This window comes from Neomonachus schauinslandi, chromosome 1 (assembly GCF_002201575.2).
Source record: "Neomonachus schauinslandi chromosome 1, ASM220157v2, whole genome shotgun sequence".
NCBI classification, from domain to species: domain Eukaryota; kingdom Metazoa; phylum Chordata; class Mammalia; order Carnivora; family Phocidae; genus Neomonachus; species Neomonachus schauinslandi.
In genome coordinates this window covers 45212243-45234721 of record NC_058403.1, presented here as the reverse complement: position 1 = coordinate 45234721, position 22479 = coordinate 45212243, and the positions used below count along the sequence as shown (strand labels likewise).

Below are 22479 nucleotides of genomic sequence, written 5' to 3'. Positions count from 1 at the left end.
GTGACAACTTATTGTGTTTTTCATTTACGTTTCCCTAATGACTAGTGACGTTGAGCATCTTTTCAGGTACCTGTTGCCCTTTCATATATTATCTTTGGAGAAATGTGCCTGTTCAGGTCCTTTGCCCATTTTTTAATTGGGTTTTGTTGTTGTTGCAGTTGTTGTTTGCTTTGAGTCATATAAGTTCTTTATATATTTTGGATATTAACCCTTTAACAAATAAATGGTTAGCCAATAGTTTTGTCTCCATTCCATAGATTGTCTTTGCACTTTGTTGATGGTTTCTTTTCCTGTACAGCTTTTTAGTTTGATATAGTCCCTCTTATTTTTTATTTTGTTGCTTGTGCTTTAGGTGTCATATTTAAAAAATCGTTACCAAGATCCATGTCAAGGAACTTTATTCCTATGTTTTCTTCTAGAAGTTTCGTGGTTTCAGATTTTACATTTAAGTCTTTAATCCATTTTGAGTTAATTTTTGTGAGTGGTATGAGATAGGAGTCCAATTTCATTCTTTTACATGCAAATATCCAATTATCCCAACTTGTTAGGATTTTGATTTGGATAGCTTTCAATCTATAAAGTTGGCAAGAACTGACATCTTGACAATATTTAGTCTTCCTCTCCATGAACATGGAACATCTCTCCATTTATTTCACTCTTGGAATTTTGTAGTTTTCCTCACATAGTTCTTGCACATATTTTATTAGACTTACCCCTATTTCATTTTGGGGGTGCTAATATAAATGGTATTGTGTTTTTAATTTCAAATTCCAGTTTTTTATTGTCGGTATATAGGAAAGCAATTGACTTTTATCCATTAATCTTGTATTCTGCAACCTTGTATAATTGCTAAATAGAGGAGTTTTTTGTTCAATTCTTTTGGATTTTCTACACAGATAATCCTATCATTTGTGAACAGTTTTATTTCTTCCTTTACAATCTGGTACTTTTTCCCCCCTTGTCTTACTGTGTTAACTAATACTTCTAGTACGATGTAAAAGAAGAGTGGTAAGAGGGGACATTCTTGCCTTGTTTCTGATCTTACTGGAAAAGCTCTGAATTTCTCACTATATTAAATATGATATTAGCTTAGGTTTTTTGTAAATACCTCTTTATTAAACTAAGGAAGCTCCCCTCTATTCCTAGTTCACTGAGAGTTTATATCATGAATGGATGTTGGGTTTTGTCAAATGCTTTTTCTGCATCTATTGATTTGATCACAAATTTTTTTGCATGTTGATGTGATGGATTTCATTATTTTAAAATGTTGAACCTAGCTTGCAAACTTGGGATAAATCACACTTGATCATGGTGTGTAATTCTTTTTAATACATTGTTGGATTTGATTTCTTAATATTTTTTAAAGATTTTTATTTTTAAGTCATCTCTACACCCACCGTGGGGCTCGAACTCAGAACCCCGAGATTAAGAGTTGCATACTCTTCCGACTGAGCCAACCAGGCACCCCTGATTTCTTAGTATTTCGTTATGAATTTTTATGTCTTATTCCATGAGAAATAATGATCTGTAGTTTTTATTTTACGTAGTATGTTTGATTTTGGTTTTATGGTAGGGCTAGCCTTATAGAATGAGTTAGGAAGTATTCCCCTGCTTCTGCCCTCTGAAAGAGATTGTAGAGAATTGGTATAACCTTTCCTTAAATGTTTGGTAAAAATCATCTCTGAACCCATTTGTGCCCGGTTCTTTCTCTTTTGAAAGATTATTAATTATTGATTCAATTTCTTAAATAGAAGTTAAATAAAAACTCAGATTGTCTATTTCTTCTTATTTGAGTTTTGGCAAATTGTGTGTTTCAAGGAACATGTTCCTTTCATCTAGGTTAACAAATTGTGGACATAGATTTGTTCATAGTATTCCTTTATTATCTTTTCATGACCATTGGGTCTGTAGTGGTATCTACACTTGCATTTCTGATGTTAGTGATTTGTGTCCTCTTTTTTTCTTAATTAGCCTTATTAGAGGCTTATTGACTTTTGTGTCAAAGAACCAGCCTTTGGCTTTATTAATTTTTTCTGTTGATTTCCTGTTTTCAATTTCACTGGTTTCTGCTCTAATCCTTATCTTTTCTTCTTACTCTGGATTTAATTTGTTTATCTAGTTTCCTAAGGGTAATGATTTTTTAAACATTTTTATTTGCCTGGATCTTGGATTCTTTTAGACTAAAACCAGTGTTTCATAGGTCTTATGGTGATTAAAATACTTGATTTACTTTTTTATTTATAATTTTGTGTATATATCCATATACTATTTTTTGAAATTCTTATTTTGTCCATGAGAAACTTCTAGAGATGTTGGCGGGGTTTGAGAGCCATCAGTGGAACCTGTAATTGTTAACAATTAAATGATTTATGTTGATTTAGGAGTACCTTTGAATGGCCAAACTAGGAAAATGGAATTGAAGAAATAACTAGTACGTTGCCCAGATTAAGATATATTGCCCGGATTAGGAATGAATTTTCTTCTTCCTTTCCCAGAGTATTTTGCTAAGTGCTTGCATTACTTGTATAGTGGGTAAAACCTTTGATCAAAGGACAACCAAGTGAGGAGAGAGACATTCATTTTGTTTGGGAATAAGATGTGAAGGAGGTGTTTATCTGGTATATATTGAATTCACTTAAGCACCTACAAAGTCAGCCACTGCATTCTTCTTTTTTTCTTCTTTTTTTTTAAATTGAGATTGTCTGTTCTTTAGCACTTACTGCCTTTTGAGTTTCACTGAAGGGTAGTTTTTTAAAAAGTTTTATTTCTACCACAGATTGAATATATTCACATTTCAGAGGACAAGGTAACTCCAAATGACTAAAGAAACAGGAGGTAAAGCTGTAGTGCTAATAGGAAATACCTTTATTATTCTGTCCATATTGAGAGGGTTGGAAAAACTTTTTTAAACATTGTTTTATTTCAAGGATATATTTTTGTCAGTTTTTAACATTTTTTAGAGCACTACCAAGTTCAATCTAATAATTTGGGATTTCCTAGTATTAGTATACATGCTAAAATTTTTATAAAGACACCTTTGCATGGCATGATAATATTCTTTAAGTAGAATCTTTTTCATTTGTACCTGAGTATCTGAAAAGTCATTATTTGTACCTCATGAGGTCCTTAATCACCCTTGTAGTAAAATCACACATATACATAGATCCTTAAGTGACAAAGAACAGCTAGTACTGCCCAGATGAAACTTCTTCACATTTACAAGTGTTAACTGACTTACATAGAGATTCTAGTTCTCTTACCTTTACCAATTCCCATTTGGCCTTTAAGATTTAATGTGATGGGCACTGGCTCACACACATTTGGATTTGCTAACAAATTATATAGCTTCAGATATTTTTAATATTTAAGATAAGTGTAGAATAACATCAATTTTATATTGTTTTTAATGTTAGGTCATTATTTGAAAATATTTAGTACTTAAAAATAATATAGTATTTAATATTTATTCTATTTACCAGTCTATTTTTGAGTTATTTAGTATTGAAAAAGTCTGAAGATTTAATCTTCTTTTGGTAGATGCAGATAGTAACTGTTATAGGACTTTTTGAATGCTATTTTGCTTAAATGTTAAAATTTTTGATATTTTTATTAATAAAGTTAATATTAATTTTTATTTAAATTGCATGTCATATTTAGGACTAGAAAGCCTTTTCTTTTCCACAGTAGGTGTTTTTATTTTTTTTTTATTTATTTATTTTTTCCACAGTAGGTGTTTTTAAAGAAATAAAGGGTGAGCAAAAACATATATTGAACACCCTGTTACCTAAGACAGAGTGTGTGTGCTCATGCACATGCCTTGATGTTTGGTATTTATTTATTAAATGCTAAATAAGTCAAGAAGTTATAGACTGAATGTTCTTGGCTTTCAATTAAGTGTTTTTTTTTTTTTAATTTTATAAATGTAGCATATTCCTTGTTATTTTTAGATTAGTTCTTTTGGTGGTTGTTTTTTGTTTGCAGCCTTTTTCTAAAAGTTCTATATAATGACGGAAGAGCCATACTGTCACTTTAAAACCATTTATGCTGGGGCGCCCGAGTGGCTCCAGTGGTTAAGCGTCGACACTTGGTCTGCTCAGGTCATGATCTCAGAGTTGGGGCTCTGGCTCAACGTGGAGTCTGCTTGAGATTCTGTCTCTCCCTCTCCCGCTGCCCCTCTCCCCTCTCAAGAGTGTGCATGCACGCATTCCCCCCTCCTCTAAAATAAATAAATAAATCTTTCAAAAAAAATACAGATGCTAAGGTTATGGATGTAGTTCACTGTAACACTAAGATTATGGATGTAGTTCACTGTAAGACATAATAGCATGTTTTCTGTGCCTCAAGGGGTAAAATTTGTTTGAGGGCCTTTTTTTTTTTTTTTGAGGGCCTTTGTCAGTTTATGTCTGGAAAATCTGACGGCAGGACAGAAAAATTGAACTTACCTTTACAAGTTGAGGGGAAAAAATAATCTAAAACACAATGATACATAGAATGAAATATGATTTCTATGTCTTATATGTTATTCTATTCATATGTGGGCTGAAATTATTCTTAGAACAAACTAATTTCTCTGCTCATCCTAAAAGTTTTTATACAATTATAACATACATAAGCTAATTTTCTTAATTCAGAAATTGTAAAGCTTTGGAGAATTATGTCTTGAAAGAAAAGCTCTATGTATAAAATCTATAGACAGTGCTAGATGTTTTAGAATTTGGGGTTTTTAACTGACGACTGTCAATATGGCTTTAGGGTTAAATCATTTCCATTTTATGGAAAAAAAGAATTACCTGGTTTTAGATCTAACACATAAAATACAAAATTATGAAATGTACTTAAAACAATTATAGTACTTTTTCATTGGCAGGGGAAAAAACAGTTGTAAAGAATAACTCATTTTGGGGGCACCTGGGTGGCTCAGTTGATTGGGTGTCTGACTTCGACTCAGGTCATGATCTTAGGGTCCTGGGATCGAGCCCTGCACATTGGCCTCCATACTCAGCAAAGAGTCTGTGTCTCCCTTTTCCTCTGCTCTTCCCCTCACCTACTCTCTCTCTCTCTCAAATAAATAAATATAATCTTTAAAAAAAAGAATTCATGGGTGCCTGGGTGGCTCAGTCGGTTAAGCGGCTGCCTTTGGCTCAGGTCATGATCCCAGGGTCCTGGGATCGAGTCCCGCATTGGGCTCCCTGCTCTGCGGGGAGCCTGCTTCCCCCTCTCCATCTGCCTGCTTCTTTGCCTACTTGTGCTCTCTCTCTATCTCTCTGTCAAATAAATAAATAAAATCTTTAAAAAATAAATAAATAAATAAATAATAATAAAAAGAATTCATTTTTAAGAATACGACTGAATGTCACAATTCTGCTTGTATATGATCTTTTGGAAACATTGATTCAATAAAAAATGGTTTTAGAGTGAAATGGAAAGAGTAGTCTCTTTCTCAGCAATTTTCTCAAAATGAAGGTGGCATAGATTTAAATAATTCAGTTAAGGGCAAAAGTAGTATTATGAGATGATGGTTTATACAAAAAGACAAGCTGAAACATTTACTAATTTAGTTAAGGAATGAGACTGTTGCTGGATGATGAGGGAAAGAACACAAGGGTGTTGTTGCTGTGGGTGGAAAGGAGACAGCAGCTAGACCACTGCAGACACTGTGGAGGTCCGCAAGTGCTACCCCAAATCACTTACCAGGGAGATCATGCTGTTGTTAAAGGCTTCTCCTTGCAGCCCTAGGGAAAGTGTCAACCCCGTTACTGGGAAGTAGTGTGTGGAAGAAAAAAGCATCAGACAAAATGGAGGACCCAGATTCTGTACTGATTTCACCTCTAACAAGTAGTGTTATTTTGGACAGTCCACCCATGTGTTTGATTTTCAGGTTTTTCAGCTGTCAGCAGCTTGGAATAGATCTCTGAAGGCCTTTTTCTGCTGTGTCTGACTCTGAACTTTTTTTTTTTTTTTTTTTGCATGAAACACTTGATGGTTTCTGACAATACACATTGTTTCAATGTTTCTTATGAAATTTCTTTTGAAATCCTTATTATTGAGCTGTAATTTCATACCATAAAATTTTGTATTTCTTTTGAAATCCTTATTATTGAGCTATAATTTCATACCATAAAATTCACCTATTTTAAATGCATAGTTTGATGAGTTGCAGCATCACTAAAATCCAGATTAAGAAATTTTTGTCACACCAAAAAGTTCCCTTGTGCCTATGTGTAGTCAGTTCCCACTTTACCCCCAGTCCCAGGTAGCCACTGATCTGTTATTTCTAATTTTGTCTTTTCTAGAAATATCATAAATTGTTTCTTCTATTTAGCATAATGTTTTTGAGGTTCATCCATGTTGCTGCATGTATCATTAGTTTCTGTCTTTTGGTGAGTAGTAGTTCTTTGTATGAATATATACCACATTTTTTTTTCCATTAGTTAGTTGATGAACAATTAAGTTGTTTTTGTTTAGGGCAAATGTGAGAAATGATGCTGTGACCATTTGAATAGCCCATCTGTGGACATGTGGTTTCTTTCCTCTTGGATAGATAATAGAAATGGAATTGCTGAATTGTGTGAGATATATATACATATCTATATTTATATTTAACATTTTAAGAAACTGCCAAATTGCTTCCTGAAAATGGCTATGTCATTTTACAGTTCTACCATCAATGTTTGAAGGTATCAGTTTCTCCACATCCTCACCAATATTTGGTATTGTCAGTCTTTTTTGATTATAGCCATTTTAGTGGAGTGTCATGATATCTCATAGTTTTAATAGTCATTTCCCTAATGGCTAATGCTCTTGAGCATCTTCTCATGTGCCTATTTGCCATTTGGTAGGTCTTCTTTATAGATGTGGCTATTTGGGGCACGTGGGTGGCTTAATCAGTTAAGCATCTGCCTTCAGTTCATGCCATGATCCCAGGGTCCTGGACTCGAGCCCTGCATTGAGCTCCCTGCTCAGTGGGGAGTCTGGTTCTCCCTCTCCTTCTGCCTCTGCCTGTGATCATGCTTTCTCTCTCTCTCTCTCAAAATAAATAAAATCTTACAGATGTGGCTATTGAAATCTTTCGCCCATTTTACAAGATGAAATTGAGTTGTAAGAATTCTTTACACATTTCAGATATGAGTTCTTTATCAGATTAATGTTGCATAAATATTTTCTCCCAGTCTGTGTTTTGTCTTTCCATTTTCTTAATGGTGTCTTTTGAAGAGGAAACATTTTAAATTTTGATTAAGTGCAGATTACTCATTTTTTTTCTTTAATGGACTTTCCTTTTGGTGTTGGATTTAAGAGATCTTTGCCTAGCCCAAAGTCACAAAGATTTCTCCTGTGTTTTCTTATAAGAGTTCTAGAAGTTTAGCTCTTATAATTAGGTCTGTGATCCATTTTGACTTGAAGTAAAGTTCTAACTTCATTTGTTTTTGCATATTGATATCTACCTGGTTTAGTATATTTGTTGAAAGAGTTATCCTTTCTCTATTGAATTACCTTCATTTCATGCCTTTGTCAGAAACAAGTTGACCACATATGTGGGTTTATTTATGAACTCTGTTCTGCTCCACTGAAATATATATAGATATAGGTGTAGGCATAGATATAAAGATTTAGATATATGATATTTGCTGTTATAGTGTATCACACTGTCTTGATTACTGTCGTATTATAGTAAGTTTAAAATCAGGTTATCGTAGTCTTTCAACTGTCTTTTTCACTACATTGTTCTGGCTATTCTGTGTCCTTTGCATTTCCATATACATTTTAGCCTCAACTTGTTCATTTCTAAAAAAGAAAAAAAAAACAAAACAACACTAGGATTTTGATAGGGATTGCATTGAATCAATAGATCAGTGTTGGGAGAATGGACATCTTAACAATATTGAGTCTTCCAGTTCATGAACTTGGTCTGTCTCCCATTTTATTTAGTTTTCCTTTAATTTTTCTCAGCAGTGTTTTCTATTTTTTAGTATACTGGTTTTGATTTTTGTTGTTGTTGTTGTTGTTGTTGTTGAGTGCCAGGAGCATGGAGGTTGGGGCAGAGAAAAAGAATCTTAAGCAGGTTCCACACGCAATGCAGAGCCCAATAAGGGGCTTGATCCTACAACCCTGAGATCATGACCTTGAGCCGAAATCAAGAGTCAGATACTTAACTGACTGAGCCACCCAGGAACCCTTTGAATTTCTTTTTTAAATATTTATCCCTAAATATTTTAATATTTTTGATGCTGTTATGAAGTTTTAAAAATTTCACTTCAGATTATTTGTGACTAGTATGTGGAAATATAATTGATTTTTGTATATTGATCCTGTGACATTGTTAAATTCCCTTACCAGTTCTGTTGGGTTTTCTTGATTCCTTAAGATAGTTTACACAAAAAATCATAAGTAGTCCGTAAAAATGGTGTTTGTGGAAGTACCCATTACTCTTATTCTAGAATGATGTTGCCACAACCTAAAACATTTTTGGAATGTTATTCTTTATTTAGAATTTGTTAGGTTACCAAGCACATAAGAAAATGCATTTTTGTTAGTTATTGGTGGATATTTTGCTCTAATTTTTTTCTTTTTCCCTTTTATTAATCTGTATTGAGGGTATGTTATTTTTATATGTCTATTAGACATTAAAGGATAAAAGTTGGCAGTTGGATATATACACCTAAACTTCAAGAGAAAAGGTCTGGGTAGAGGTGTATGTGAATTGTCAGAGCATAGTTAAAGCTGTAGGACTGGGCGTGATTACCTAAGGGATTGACTAAAAGTTCAACAATCCTTGGAAGAAAAATTGAGGGGAGTTTGAAAAAGGTTTAAGGGGTGCCCTAAGCCCAGGAATCTAGGGGTACCTTGTGGAGAGTATGTTAAGAATATTACTGATTAACTATACATTTGTTTATGAGCCACCTGCATGCATGAAATGCTTTAAGATATTTTTTTTAATTCTTCACAACTATTATAAAGAGTATACAAGAAATGTCTTTACAAGAAACTGAATCTTTGTAAGATCACTGATGTCTATACCATTTTTTTCCCTTTAAATTATTTAGTTATTACTTGGCATTTTTTTTCTTCAGAGTAATGTGATTTTTAATCACTAAACATTCTAGTCCTCATTTTCTCTTTAATGTCCAGTTTAGTATATTATTCTGATGCTCTTACCTACATTGTAAATATTACTGACTTTATGAGAGTCTTAACAAATACCTTTATTTTCCCTCATTCCTAGGCAAATACTGTGGTCTGGGATTGCAGATGAATCATTCAATTGAATCAAAAAGCAATGAAATTACAGTGCTGTTCATGAGTGGAATCCATGTTTCTGGACGAGGATTTTTGGCCTCATACTCAGTTATGGAAAAACAAGGTAATTTTCAACCTTATACCACAACTTCCACATTTTACAGTTTCTAAATATAAAAATGAAGTGTTTCTTCTAGTATTTGTTATCTGAGATTAGAATAGAGTAGAAAGACTGAACAGTTAATAACACATATATAAATTTTACAAATAAAATTAGTTCAGTTTCAGAATTCTAAAAATTAGAATATGTTAAATTTATATAAATTCCATACACTTCCCTTTCCATGGTAGAGGAAATACTGATTTTTCACTTTTATAAGATTGGAACACAAATGACAATAACTTTTTAAAAATCTATCAGTTATTGAAATGTGTCATACAAATTTAAAGCTTTGTTATCCACAGCTTACCATTTCATAGTACTGTGTTAAAGACCACATTACCATTCTTCTCAAAAGAATAGATTCTCTATCCACCAGGAGTATGCTTGGGAGTGCTGAGACGCTACAAAATAAACCTGAGCTATTTGCTAGATTGTTAGTGTGGATAGTCTCAAGGGGGGAAATTAAAAGCAAGGCTATTGAGTGGAATAGAATGCAAAATTTACTTGAATTTCTAAAATAAAATGCAAGACTTAAACAAAATCTCTCATGAGTTTTGGCTACTGTGGCATGGATTTGTTTCCTCTGCTCTTAGGAGCACTGTGGTAGGAAAGTTTTAAGAAGTGCTACTAATGGAAGGATATGTCAAACAAAGCAATCATTTAAATTAGAAAATAGATTATTATTTTGATACTGAACAATGATTTAACTAAGAACGTCCTAGGTGTGCAAATGTTGGGCACTGAGAATGACTGAGGGCAATGCAAGCTGCTCCTTCTCAGCTCTGGTGGGCTTGGGGTAAACACCATAGGTCTCATTAACAGTTCCATTTAGAATGTGGTAGAGAAGCAGCTGTTGTGTGGGAAGAAAGGTTTACTTTTTCCTGATTTCTGAGCTATGGAACAAAGTGGGAAGCTTAATAAAATTGCTCTGAGAGAGTGAGAAAGAAGACTCATTTGGATGGAATAATGGAAAGGAAAAAAACTGGAAACATTACACTAAATGACCAATATTTCCCACAGAACCAGGGCAAGTAGAGCAGCGTGGTGGTGTGGGAGGAGCACCCCTGCCCCTGCCACATGCTTGCCACGTGATTGCTGGCCAGTCATTTCACTTCTGTAACCTCCGTGGGTTGGTTACGAAGACGGACTCTAATACCTGTGTAGCATCTGTAAGCACGTGACACAGTAGGCATGAAACAAATGTCAGTTTCCTCCTTTCACCACCGTATACACACACACACACACACACACACACACACACACACACACACTCATTCCCCACCATCAGAAGAGTAAGGTAAAAAACACTGAGGGAGATGATGGTAGATTCTCATCCTTTCAGTTTTATTTCTTGGAAGTCTTGAGTTGATAGATAAGAGGATAGAAAATATACAATTCATGTGCTTCTTATTCCCCTTGAGTTTCCTCCTCTTGGTATCAGCTTAAATTGTTAATTTTTTTCTTCTTCATATTTTCCCCTTACTCTCTTCATTATTTATTGAGTTGAAGGTTTCTTTTTTTAAAGATTTATTTATTTTAGAGAGAGAGAGTGCACACGCACACACATACACACACAAGTAGGGGGAGGGGCAGAGGGAGAGAGAGAGAATCCACCTAAGTAGGGAGGTGGATTCCGACCTACTTAGGGTGGAGCCCGACATGGAGCTGGATCCCAGGACCCCGAGACCATGACCTGAGCCGAAATCAAGAGTCGGCTGCTTAACCAACTGAGCCACCCAGGTGCCCCTTGTTAAGGTTTCTTGAAAATAAATATCCCTTCATTTAAAAAAAATTTTTTTACATTAGGTATTTAAATTATGGAGCTTTTTATTCTACAGAAACCTAAATGTCCTCTATTAAAGTTTAAGAGTTGACAGTGATCTCAGATAACAGAATCAGTATGTTGTAGACTTACATATGTCTGCCAAATTTCAAATGGTTATGTCACTAATTTAGATGAATCTTAGATGCCACAGTTTTTTGAAATATCTACCATCATCAGGAACTTTTTTATAGTAAGGGCATAATCATGGGAAATCCTTATTTCACAGGTCTCTCCTGAGTTTTTACTTACGTTTCTGCATATCCTTGCCTCTATGAAGCATATTTGAAGTTGTAAGTGAATTGGCTAAATCCAAGAGAACCCTGGTTGAATTTCTTACCATTTCTTCTTGGGTGGTCTTTCAGACACAATTTCTTTTAATGACTCATTCATTTGAATGCTGATTGGCTTTGGTTGAGAGCCTCAGTTTGTTTCCATCCAGGAAACTTTGCTGTCACACTGAATTCTGTGAATATTTTCAAGGAACATCACTACATGTTCCCAGCTTAGCAATCTAATTGGAAATTTGGAGTATTGGGGAATGAAAAGATTGCAAAAAATTTTGGTTCAACAGCTTCTTCGTTAAACTCTCACAAACACTTGTTAATGTTATACTATGTATTGTTGATAGAGTCATGATTTTGTGTGAGGTAGACTAATTTTCATGCCTTTATGCAAGAGCACATAGCAAAATTATATTTCCTTCAGTGCCTTATTTCCTGCTATATGCCCGGCACTGGGAAAACAGCAGTAAATAAGACACAATTATTCCTTCATGGGGCTTACAGTACAGGGTTGGGAAAAGACATTAAATACATGGTAGCTCAATTGCAGTTATGACAAGTATGATGAAGGTAAAGTTCCAACAATAGGAGGCCAGAAGCGTGGGAGGAGTGGGAGATTATAAAGAGCCTAATTCTTACAGGAAGTCACTTTTAAGCAGAGAACCGAAGGATCAATTGGGAGGTTCTAGACAGACAAAGAAGAAAAAGAAAAACATTCTAGGGAAGAGAACAAAAGATGCAAAGGCCCTGTGGTGGGAAGGAGCTTTGGAGGGGCCAGAAAAGAAGCTGGCACAGCTAAGGTGGAATTGACTGTGTGGTGAGTACGTCACGTTATTCAGGGACTTGTAGAAAGTGTCAGGGTTGGAGCTTATTCCAAAGAGTGTGTGGAAGCTGTTAGAGCTGAGTAGTGATATGACTGGATTTGTGTTTTTGTTTATTCTTACAATCTTCCCTGCTCTGTGAAGAGTCGGTTGAAGACAGTGAGGAATAATAGTAGGGAGTCCAGTGAAGAGGCTATTAGAGGACACTGGGTCAGAAATGATTGAATTAAGAGGTCTTATTTTAAATACAACTCTAGAATTAAGCCAGATTCTAATCTGTCTGAGAAACAGACATATCTTCTACAAGAAAACATTTTAAAGAATTAGGATTCTTCCTATATGAGTTTCAGTTGTAGTAAGAGGCTTTGGACACAAAGAAGCCCTTTTGTATGGATCGGAACTCCTTTAATACCCAGGTTGTGTCTAGGGCACTTTACTTGGTGTCCTCTTCGCTTTTGTGTTCAGTTTTCATAAATTTCATGGTTCTATTCCTTTCAGTTAGGTTTAATGATCTTTGAGCAGTAGTATACAGTCTTTTCCATTACCAGTTATCTCTTTTAATTTTTACCTGTAAACCTCAATTTTGAAAGATTATATCTGCCAGTGAAAAGTTTTTCTGTTTCCCCATTGGATAGCAAGGAAAGACAAATTAAAACAACTATTAGCACATGCAGTAATTATTAGAGGACTGGTATTTCTACTCTGAGTTGGTATAATTACATTAGATTCCAACTAGACTTTCTGAAATTGAAATTTTGATTAAGATTTATTCATTTATTTTTTTAATACATTTTTAAATTTAAATTCAATTCATTAACATATAGTATATTATTAGTTTCAGAGGTAGAGGTCAGTGATTCATAAGTCTTATATAACACCCAGTACTCATTACATCACATGCCCTCCTTGATGTCCAGCACCAGTTACCCCATCTCCTACCCCCCTCCTCTCAGTTTGTTTCCTATGATTAAGAGTCTCTTATGGATTGTCTCCCTTTCTGATTTCATCTGGTTTTATTTTTCCCTTCCTTCCCCTGTGGTCCTCTGTTTCGTTTCTTAGATTCCACATATGAATCAGATCATATAATTGTCTTTCTCTGATTGACTTATTGCACTTAGCATAATACCCTCTATTTCCATTCACATTGTTTCAAATGGCAAGATTTCATTTTTTTGATGGCTGAGTAATATTCTATTGTACATATATACTACATCTTCTTTATCCATTCATCTGTTGATGGATTTCTGGGCTCTTAACATAGTTTGGCTATTGTGGACATTGCGGCTATAAACATTGGGGCACACGTGCCCTTTCGGATCACTACATTTGTATCTTTGGGGTAGATACCTAGTAGTGCAATTGCTGGGTCATAGGGTAGCTCTATTTTCAACTTTTTGAGGAACCTCCATACTGTTTTCCAGAGTGCTTGCACCAGCTTGCATTCCCACCAACCGTGTAAGAGGGTTCCCCTGTCTCCCCATCCTTGACAACATCTGTCATTTCCTGACTTGTTAATTTTAGTCATTCTGACTGGTGTGATGTGGTATCTCATTGAGGTTTTGATTTGTATTTCCCTGATGCCAAGTGATGTGGAGCATTTTTTCATGTGTCTGTTAGCCATCTGTATCTCTTCTTTGGAGAATGTCTTCTGCCCATTTCTTGATTAGATTATTCTTCGGGTGTTAAGTTTGATAAGTTCTTTATAGATTTTGGATAGTAGCCTTTTATTTGATAAGACATTTGTAGATATTTTCTGCTATTCTGTCAATTGTCTTTTGGTTTTGTTGACTGTTTCCTTTGCTGTGCAAAAGCTTTTTATTTTGATAAAGTCCCAATAGATCATTTTTGCCTTTGTCTAACAAGAAGTTGCTGTGGCCAAATTCATAGAGGTTGCTGCCTGTGCTTTCCTCAAGGATTTTGATGGATTCCTGTCTCACATTTAGGTCTTTCATCCATTTTGAGTCTATTTTTGTGTATAGTGTCAGAAAATGGTCCAGTTTCATTCTTCTGCATGTGGCTGTCCAATTTTCCCAAAACCATTTGTTGAAGAGACTGTCTTCTTTTCCATTGGTTATTCTTTCCTGCTTTGTCAAAGATTAGTTGACCATGGAGTTGAGGGTCCATTTCTGGATTCTCTATTCTGTTCCATTGATCTATGTGTCTGTTTTTGTGCCAGTACCATACTGTCTTGATGATTACAACTTTGTAATAGAACTTAAAGTCTGGGACTGTGATGCCACCAGCTTTGGTTTTCTTTCTCAACATTCCTTTGGCTATTCGAGGTCTTTTCTGGTTCCATACAAATTTTAGGATTATTTGTCCCAGCTCTGTGAAAAAAGTCAATGATATTTTGATAGGGATTGCATTGAATGTATAGATTGCTCTGTGTAGCATTGACATATTAGCAGTATTTGTTCTTCCAATCCATGAGCATGGAATGTTTTTCCATTTCTTTGTGTCTTCCTCAATTTCTTTCATGAGTGTTGTAGTTTTCTGAGTACAGATCCTTTGTCTCTTTGGTTAGGTTTATTGCTAGGTATTTTATTGTTTCTGGTGTAATTGTAAATGGGATCAACTCCTTAATTTCTCTTTCTTTTCTCTCATTATTAGTGTATAGAAATGCATCTGATTTCTGTGCATTGATTTTATATCCTGCCACTTTGCTGAATTCCTGTATGAGTTCTAGCAATTTTGAGATGGAGTCTTTCGGATTATCCACATAGAGTATCATGAACTGGAGTTCAGAATAACAATTATAAAGATACTAGCTGGACTTGGAAAAAAAGCATAGATGACACTAGAGAATCCCTTTCTGGAGAAATAAAAGAACTAAAATCTAATCAAGTTGAAATAAAGGCTATTAATGAAGTATAATAAAAAATGGAGGCTCTTAACTCCTAGGATAAATGAGGCAGAAGAGAGAATTAGTGATACCGAAGACAAAATGATGGAGAATAAGAAAGCTGAGAAAAAGATAAACAACTACTGGATCATGAGGGTAGAATTCAAGAGATAAGTGATACCATAAGAGAAAAACAATATTAGAATAATTGGGATCCCAGGAAAAAGAGGAAAGGGGGGGCAGAAGGTCTATTGGAGCAAATTATAGCTTAGAACTTCCATAATCTGAGGAAGGAAACAGGCATTCAAGTCCAGGGGCACAGAGAACCCCCCCTCAAAATCAATAAAAATAGATCGACACCCCAACATATAATAGTGAAGCTTGCAAATTTCAGAGACAAAAAGAAAATCCTGAATCAACTAGGGACAAAAGGTCCCTAACCTACAAGGATAGAAGCATTAGATTGGCAGCAGACCTATCCACAGAGACCTGGCAGGCCAGAAAGGACTGGCATGATATATTCAAGATGCTAAATGAGAAAAATAGGCAGCCAAGAATACCTTATCCATCAAGTCTGTCATTCAGAATAGAAGTAGAGTTAAAAAGCTTCCAGGACAAACAGAAACTGAAAGAATTTGTGATCATTAAACCAGCCCTACAAGAAATATTAAAGGGGATCCCTTAAGCGAAGAGAGAGCCCAAAAGTTAACATAGGCCAGAAAGGAACAGAGACTTTACAGATAATATAATGGCACTAAGTTCATTTCTTTCAGTAGTTATTCTGAATGTAAATGGGCTAAATGCCCCAATCAAAAGACATAGGGTATCAAATTGGATAAAAAAGCAAGACCCGTTGGGAAGCTGTCTGCAAGAGACTCATTTTAGACCCAAAGACACCTCCAGATTGAAAGTGAGGGGGTGGAAAACCATTTGTCATGCTAATGGACAATCAAAAGAAAGCTGGAGTAGCAATCCTTATTTCAGACAAATTAGATTTTAAACCAAAGAATGTAATAATAGATGAGGAAGGACACTATATCATAATTAAAGTGTCTATCTAACAAGAAGATCTAACAATTGTAAACTTACACCATACACAAAGATAAACTCAAAATGGGTAAAAGACCTCAATGTGAGACTGGAATCCATCAAAATCCTAGAGGAGAACATAGGCAGTAACCTCTTCACATCGGCCACAGCAACTTCTTTCAAGATACATCTCCAAAGGCAAGTGAAACAAAAGGGAAAATGAACTTTTGGGACTTCATCAAGATAAAAAGCTCTTGCTCAGCAAAGGAGACAGTCAACAAAACAAAGAGGCAACCCACAGAAAGGAAAAAGATATTTGCAAATGACACTACAGACAAAGGGGGGCGCCTGGGTGGCTCAGTTGGTTAAGCGACTGCCTTCGGCTCAGGTCATGATCCTGGAGTCCCGGGATCGAGTCCCGCATCGGGCTCCCTGCTCCGCGGGGAGTCTGCTTCTCCCTCTGACCCTCCTCCCTCTCATGCTGTCTCTCATTCTCTCTCTCTCAAATAAATAAATAAAATCTTTAAAAAAAAAAAATGACACTACAGACAAAGGGCTGTTATCCAAGATCTATAAAGAACTTCTCAAACTCAACACCCAAAAAACATAATCAAGTCAAAAAATGGGCAGAAAACATGAAAAGACACTTCTCTGAAGAAGATATACAAATGGCTAACAGACACATGAAAAAATGTTCATCATCATTAGCCATCAGGGAAATCCAAATCAAAACCACATTGAGATACCACCTTACACCAGTTAGAATGGCAAAAATGGACAGGGAAAGAAACAACAAATGTTGGAGAGGTTGTGGAGAAAGGGGAACCCTCTTACACTGTTGGTGGGAATGCAAGTTGGTACAGCCACTTTGGAAAACAGTGTGGAGGTGCCTCAGAAAATTAAAAATAGAGCTACCTTACGACCCAGCAATTGCACTCCTGGGTATTTACCCCAAAGACACAGATGTAGTGAAAAGAAGGGCCTTATGCACCCCAATGTTCATAGCAGCAGTGTCTGCAATAGCCAAAGTGTGGAAAGAGCCGAGATGCCCTTCAACAGATGAATAGATAAAGAAGATGTGGTCCATATATACAATGGAATATTACTCAGCCATCAGAAAGGATGAATACTTTTACATCAACATGGATGGGACTGGAGGAGATTATGGTAAGTGAAATAAGTCAAGTAGAGAAAGTCAGTTATCATATGGTGTCACTTATTTGTGGAACATAAGGAATAGCATGGAGGACATTAGGAGAAGGAAGGAAAAAATGAAGGGGGGGAAAACGGTGGGAGAGATGGACCATGAGAGACTATGGACTCTGAGAAATAAACTGAGGGTGTTAGAGGGGAGCAGGGTGGGAGGATGGGTTATCCTGGTGATGGGTATTAAGGAGGGCAGGTACTGCCTGGAGCACTGGGTGTTATACGAAAACAATGAAGCATGGATCACTACATCAAAAGCTAATGATGTATGGTAACTAACATAACATAATAAAATTTAAAAATATATATTTATGCCCCTAGCCAGGGGGCAGCCTATTAGATAAACCAATTAACAAAAAAATGAAAGAAACACATTGATAATAATATAATAATAGTAGGGGTCTTTAACACCCACTCACTGCAATGGACAGATCATCGAAGCAGATCACAGCAGGGAAACAAGGGCTTTGAATGACACACTGACCAGATGAACCTCACAGGTATATTCAGAACATTCCATCCTAAAGCAACAGAATACACTTTATTCTCAAGTGCGCATGGAACATTCTCCAGAATAGATCACATAGTGGGTCACAAACCAGGTCTCAACTGGTACCAAAAGATTGGCATCATTTTCTGCATATTTTCAGACCGCAGTGCTTCGATATTTGAACTTAATCACAAGAGGAAATTTGGAAAGATCTTAAATACATGAAGGTTAAAGAGCATCCTACTAAAAATGAATGGGTCAACCAGGAAATTAAAGAAGAATTAAAAAATTCATGAAAATGAAAACACAACTGTTCAAACTCTTTGAGATGCACCAAAGATAGTCCTAAGAGGGAATTATATAGCAATACAAGCCTTTGTCAAGAAACAAGAAAGTTCTCAAATGCACAACCTAGCCTTACACCTAAAGGAGCTGGAGAAAGAACAGCAAATAAAGCCTATACCTAGCTGGAGAAGAGAATTAATAAAGATTAGAGCAGAAATCAATGAAATAGAAACCAAAAGAACAGTAGAAAAAATCAACAAAACTAGGAGTGGGTTCTTTGAAAGAATTAATAAGATCGATAAGCCTCTAGCCAGATTTATCAAAAAGAATATAAAATCATGAATGAAAGAGAGATCACAACCAACACTGAAGAACTACAAACCATCATAAGAACATATTAGAAGCAACTATATGCCAACAAATTAGGCAATCTGGAAGAAATGAATTCATTCCTAGAAACGTACAAACTATCAAAACTGAAACAGGAAGAAATAGGAAATCTTAACAGACTCATAACCAGCAAGGAAATTGAAGCAGTAATCAAAAACCTCCCAATCAATAAGAGTCCAGGGCCAGGAATTCAGGGAATTCTCCCAAACATTTGAAGAATTAATACCTGTTCTTCTCAAGCAGTTTCAAAAAATAGAAATGGAAGAAAAACTTCGAAACTCTTTCTATGAGGCCAGCATTACCTTGATCCTAAAACCAGACAAAGACCCTACCAAAAAGGAGAATTACAGACCAATATCCCTGATCAACATGGATGCAAAAATTCTCACCAAGACACTAGCCAATAGGATCCAACAGTATATCAAAAGGATTATTCACCATGACCCAGTGAGATTTATTCCTGGGCTGCAAGGGTGGTTCAACATCTGCAAATCAATCCATGTGATACACTACATAAGTAAAAGAAAAGACAAGAACCATATGATCCTCTCATAAGATGCACAAAAAGCATCCTTGAAATTGAAATTTTTATTTAAGAATTGAAAAAATATGTAGACCCTAGAGACGTCCTAGACATCATATTACAACCACTGGTGAGAAGGTCTATTGAGAGAAACTCCTAAGTTACTGCTGGTCTTACTTAGAGAAGCAAAACCAGTTACTCAGAGGTCCAGAGTCAGTAAGTCAGATATTTTTATCTAGTATAATAATAAAGTAGACTGACATTTTCATTCTAAAATGTTAAATTAAAAACAACATTTACCACTGGACTTGAAATATAAATTTTATAGGTGAGTGATCCAAATACCTGGTTTTGAATCTGTTCACCATTAGCCAGTTTCTAGGGAGAACACAACATTTGTAGGATGACTCTGGGAATAATGTTTAAGTTATTTTAGTTATAGAACAATGAGCTCAGAAGACCTATCTGTATTTGCATTGAAAGCTTCAAATCCTTCAAGGCAGCCTCTATTTGTTATGTGCCATAAATTGGTGGGAGCGGATGTACGTGTCTCAGTGTACACATGCAGCTGAGAAGTGATAGTCAATACTTCTTTTGTAGAACATGACATCATCACTTAAAAATTAATGTTAAACCTCTTTATTTCCAATTTTACCAGTCCAGAATCTTGTAGTGGTCATGCTTTTGTATGTTTGTGCTTTTTTAGTCAGAAAAATAGTAAATAGTTTAAAATTTCATATGAAATAAAATGAGCCAGTGTAAAAATTAATGAGCTTTCTAATTGGAATTCACAGACACTTGTTTATTCATTGCCTGCTGACCCCTTAGAATCTGAGAACCATCTGCTTACAACTTACGAACAGCTGAGCCTGGGAACTATTCCTATTTGACAGGATTGTTTTTGATGTATATTAAGTTATTTATTATTATTATGTTCAGTTAGCCAACATATAGTACATCATTAGTTTTTGATGTAGAAAGGAAACAGCAAAACTAAGAGGCAACCCATGGAATGGGAGAAGATATTTGCAAATGACATTACAGATAAAGGGCTGGTATCCACGATCTATAAAGAACTTCTCAAACTCAACACCCAAAAAACAAATAATCAAGTCAAAAAATGGGCAGAAGACATGAACAGACACTTCTCCAAAGAAGACATACAGATGGCTAACAGATGAAAAAATGTTCAGTATCACTAGCTATCAGGGAAATATAAATCAAAGCCACAATGAGATACCACCTTACACCAGTTAGAATGACTAAAATTAACAAGTCAGGAAACAACAGTTGTTGATGAGGATGCAGAGAAAGGGGGACCCTCTTACACTGTTGGTGGGAATGCAAGCTGGTACAGCCACTCCAGAAAACAGTATGGAGGTTCCTCAAGACGTTAAAAATAGAGCTACCGTACGACCCAGTAATTGCACTACTAGGTATTTACCCCAAAGATACAGATGTAGTGAAAAGAAGGGGCACATGCACCCCAATATTCATAGAAGCAATGTCCACAATAGCCAAACTGTGTTAGGTTATTTTTAGAATTAACACCAGTAGTTTAAAAGTTTTCTGATTGCTACCTTCTTTAACAACATTTTTTTGCCAAATACTTTCCATTTTTAACATCTTACATTAGATTAAATCAACTTGTAAATGAAACAGGGCAGAATATAGAACTACTTTCTAATAGAGTCCAGATTTCTGTAACTGGTTGTTTTGATTTTTTGTTTTGTTTTGTTGGGTTTTTTTTCATGGGATGCTTTTGGTTTTAAAAATAGAGCATGAGTTACTTAAGATTGTTTGCTACCTTAATTATACAGTAATTTTATAGAAATCTTTTTGTTTTGAGTACTACATTTAGCTAGGTTTCTATTTTTAGTGTTTCTATTGTGTCCCTAATTTTTCTTGTTGTTATTGTCAAACATTTTAAACTCTTAAACTATTAAGTAAGATTTTATTAATGAAGTCTCAGCTTACATGCATATTTTTAGATTTGTTTTTATTTACACACAAGTGAGTATGTATTATGTTTGTGTAATATACATACAGAAAAATACGGTTTTTGGTGTCAATTTGTAGAAGAAAGGTGCTGACCAATGAAGTATTAACAATTTTGCAGAAAAAGAGCACTGAAAAACAATCTGTTAAGAGAGTGTTAACCCAAAGAGGTGATTCAGTTTGTGGTTTAGAATTTATTGCAAGTGACAGATAACCTGAAGGGCTTTAACAATTTTAGTGTTTTGTATGTGTTTCAATTTTTAGTGAGTTAAGGATGTTGTGAGGGGACTGAGTTCGCATTTGTGTAGTGTTTTATGTTATCCAGTGACCTGTTCTTTCACTGCTGCTCTTACTAATGTATTCATTAGTGCCCTAGATACTGTGTAGGTCACAGAAGAATATTAATGTTTTATAATCTTTTAATATTCTTAATATCTTATATATTTTATATAAAATCTTAGATTTTAATGTCTTATACTGACTTTTAATATTCTTGTATTTGTTTTTTAATGTACATATACAGGAACTTAGGTATGAAGAGGGTTTGATTCATCATATGTACCTTATAGCCTGACTACATTGTTAGGCAACTGAGTCATGCCTGCATCATCCATAAGAAAGCATTGACTATTTTCATCTGAGATCCTACTGTAGACTCAACTTCCATAGATGGCATTGTAATATTTCTAAGAGAAACTTAAAATTTAATCTCTACTCTCAGTATGTAAAAGGAGAGAAGATATAAAATGCCTCTTATGGTAGCTGTCACTGAGTAAATGTTACTTAACTCTGAATCACAATAAATTATGTTCTATTACATATGTAAATTTCCTTCACTAAATGGCAGATGGTACAAATTAATACCAGGTTCCTATTATGGAAACAAGGAATTATGCCCAAGGTCACATGGTAATATTGGCTGGAGCAACAAGATGAATCTTGTCCTGCATCCTCTAGCACTTGAACAAAGTAGCTATCACACATTTTCAGTGCAAGGTTGCTGACAAAGTGTGAATTAGGAAGGCATGACTTCATATTCCTTCAGGCTCTGGGGAATTTGTTAAAGAATTTTAGAGTAAATAAAGGAGAAGAATATGCCTCGTCTTCATTTATTTTCTTCTTGGGTTAAATAAATATAGTAACTTATTGTACTTCATGCTTTCTTGAATTAGAATAAATATAGGCACTCGGGCTTCCTCCTTTAGAAGTGAATGGCTTCAACTGGATAAAAATTATATCCAGCAGCTAATATAGTCAGTGCTAACATTGCTGAGAGTTTTTTTTAATTCATTCAGTAACACAAAACAGAGTATTGGAAAATCAAAATCTATTTCAAAATTCTGTAGTCTCAGAAATAGTGCTATCAATCAAAAATATTTCTGAGATAGTAAC

At 35.2% G+C, this 22479-nt stretch overlaps 1 protein-coding gene across 1 annotated transcript in view; it reads left to right on the top strand.

Moving 5' to 3' along the window:
* Nucleotides 1–22479, top strand: part of DCBLD2 (discoidin, CUB and LCCL domain containing 2) — an 88118-nt gene that overhangs the window by 37330 nt on the left and 28309 nt on the right. The window contains exon 3 of the mRNA XM_021687958.1: nucleotides 9221–9358. Coding sequence (XP_021543633.1) covers nucleotides 9221–9358 — 138 coding nt within the window. The remainder of the gene's footprint in view (nucleotides 1–9220; nucleotides 9359–22479) is intronic.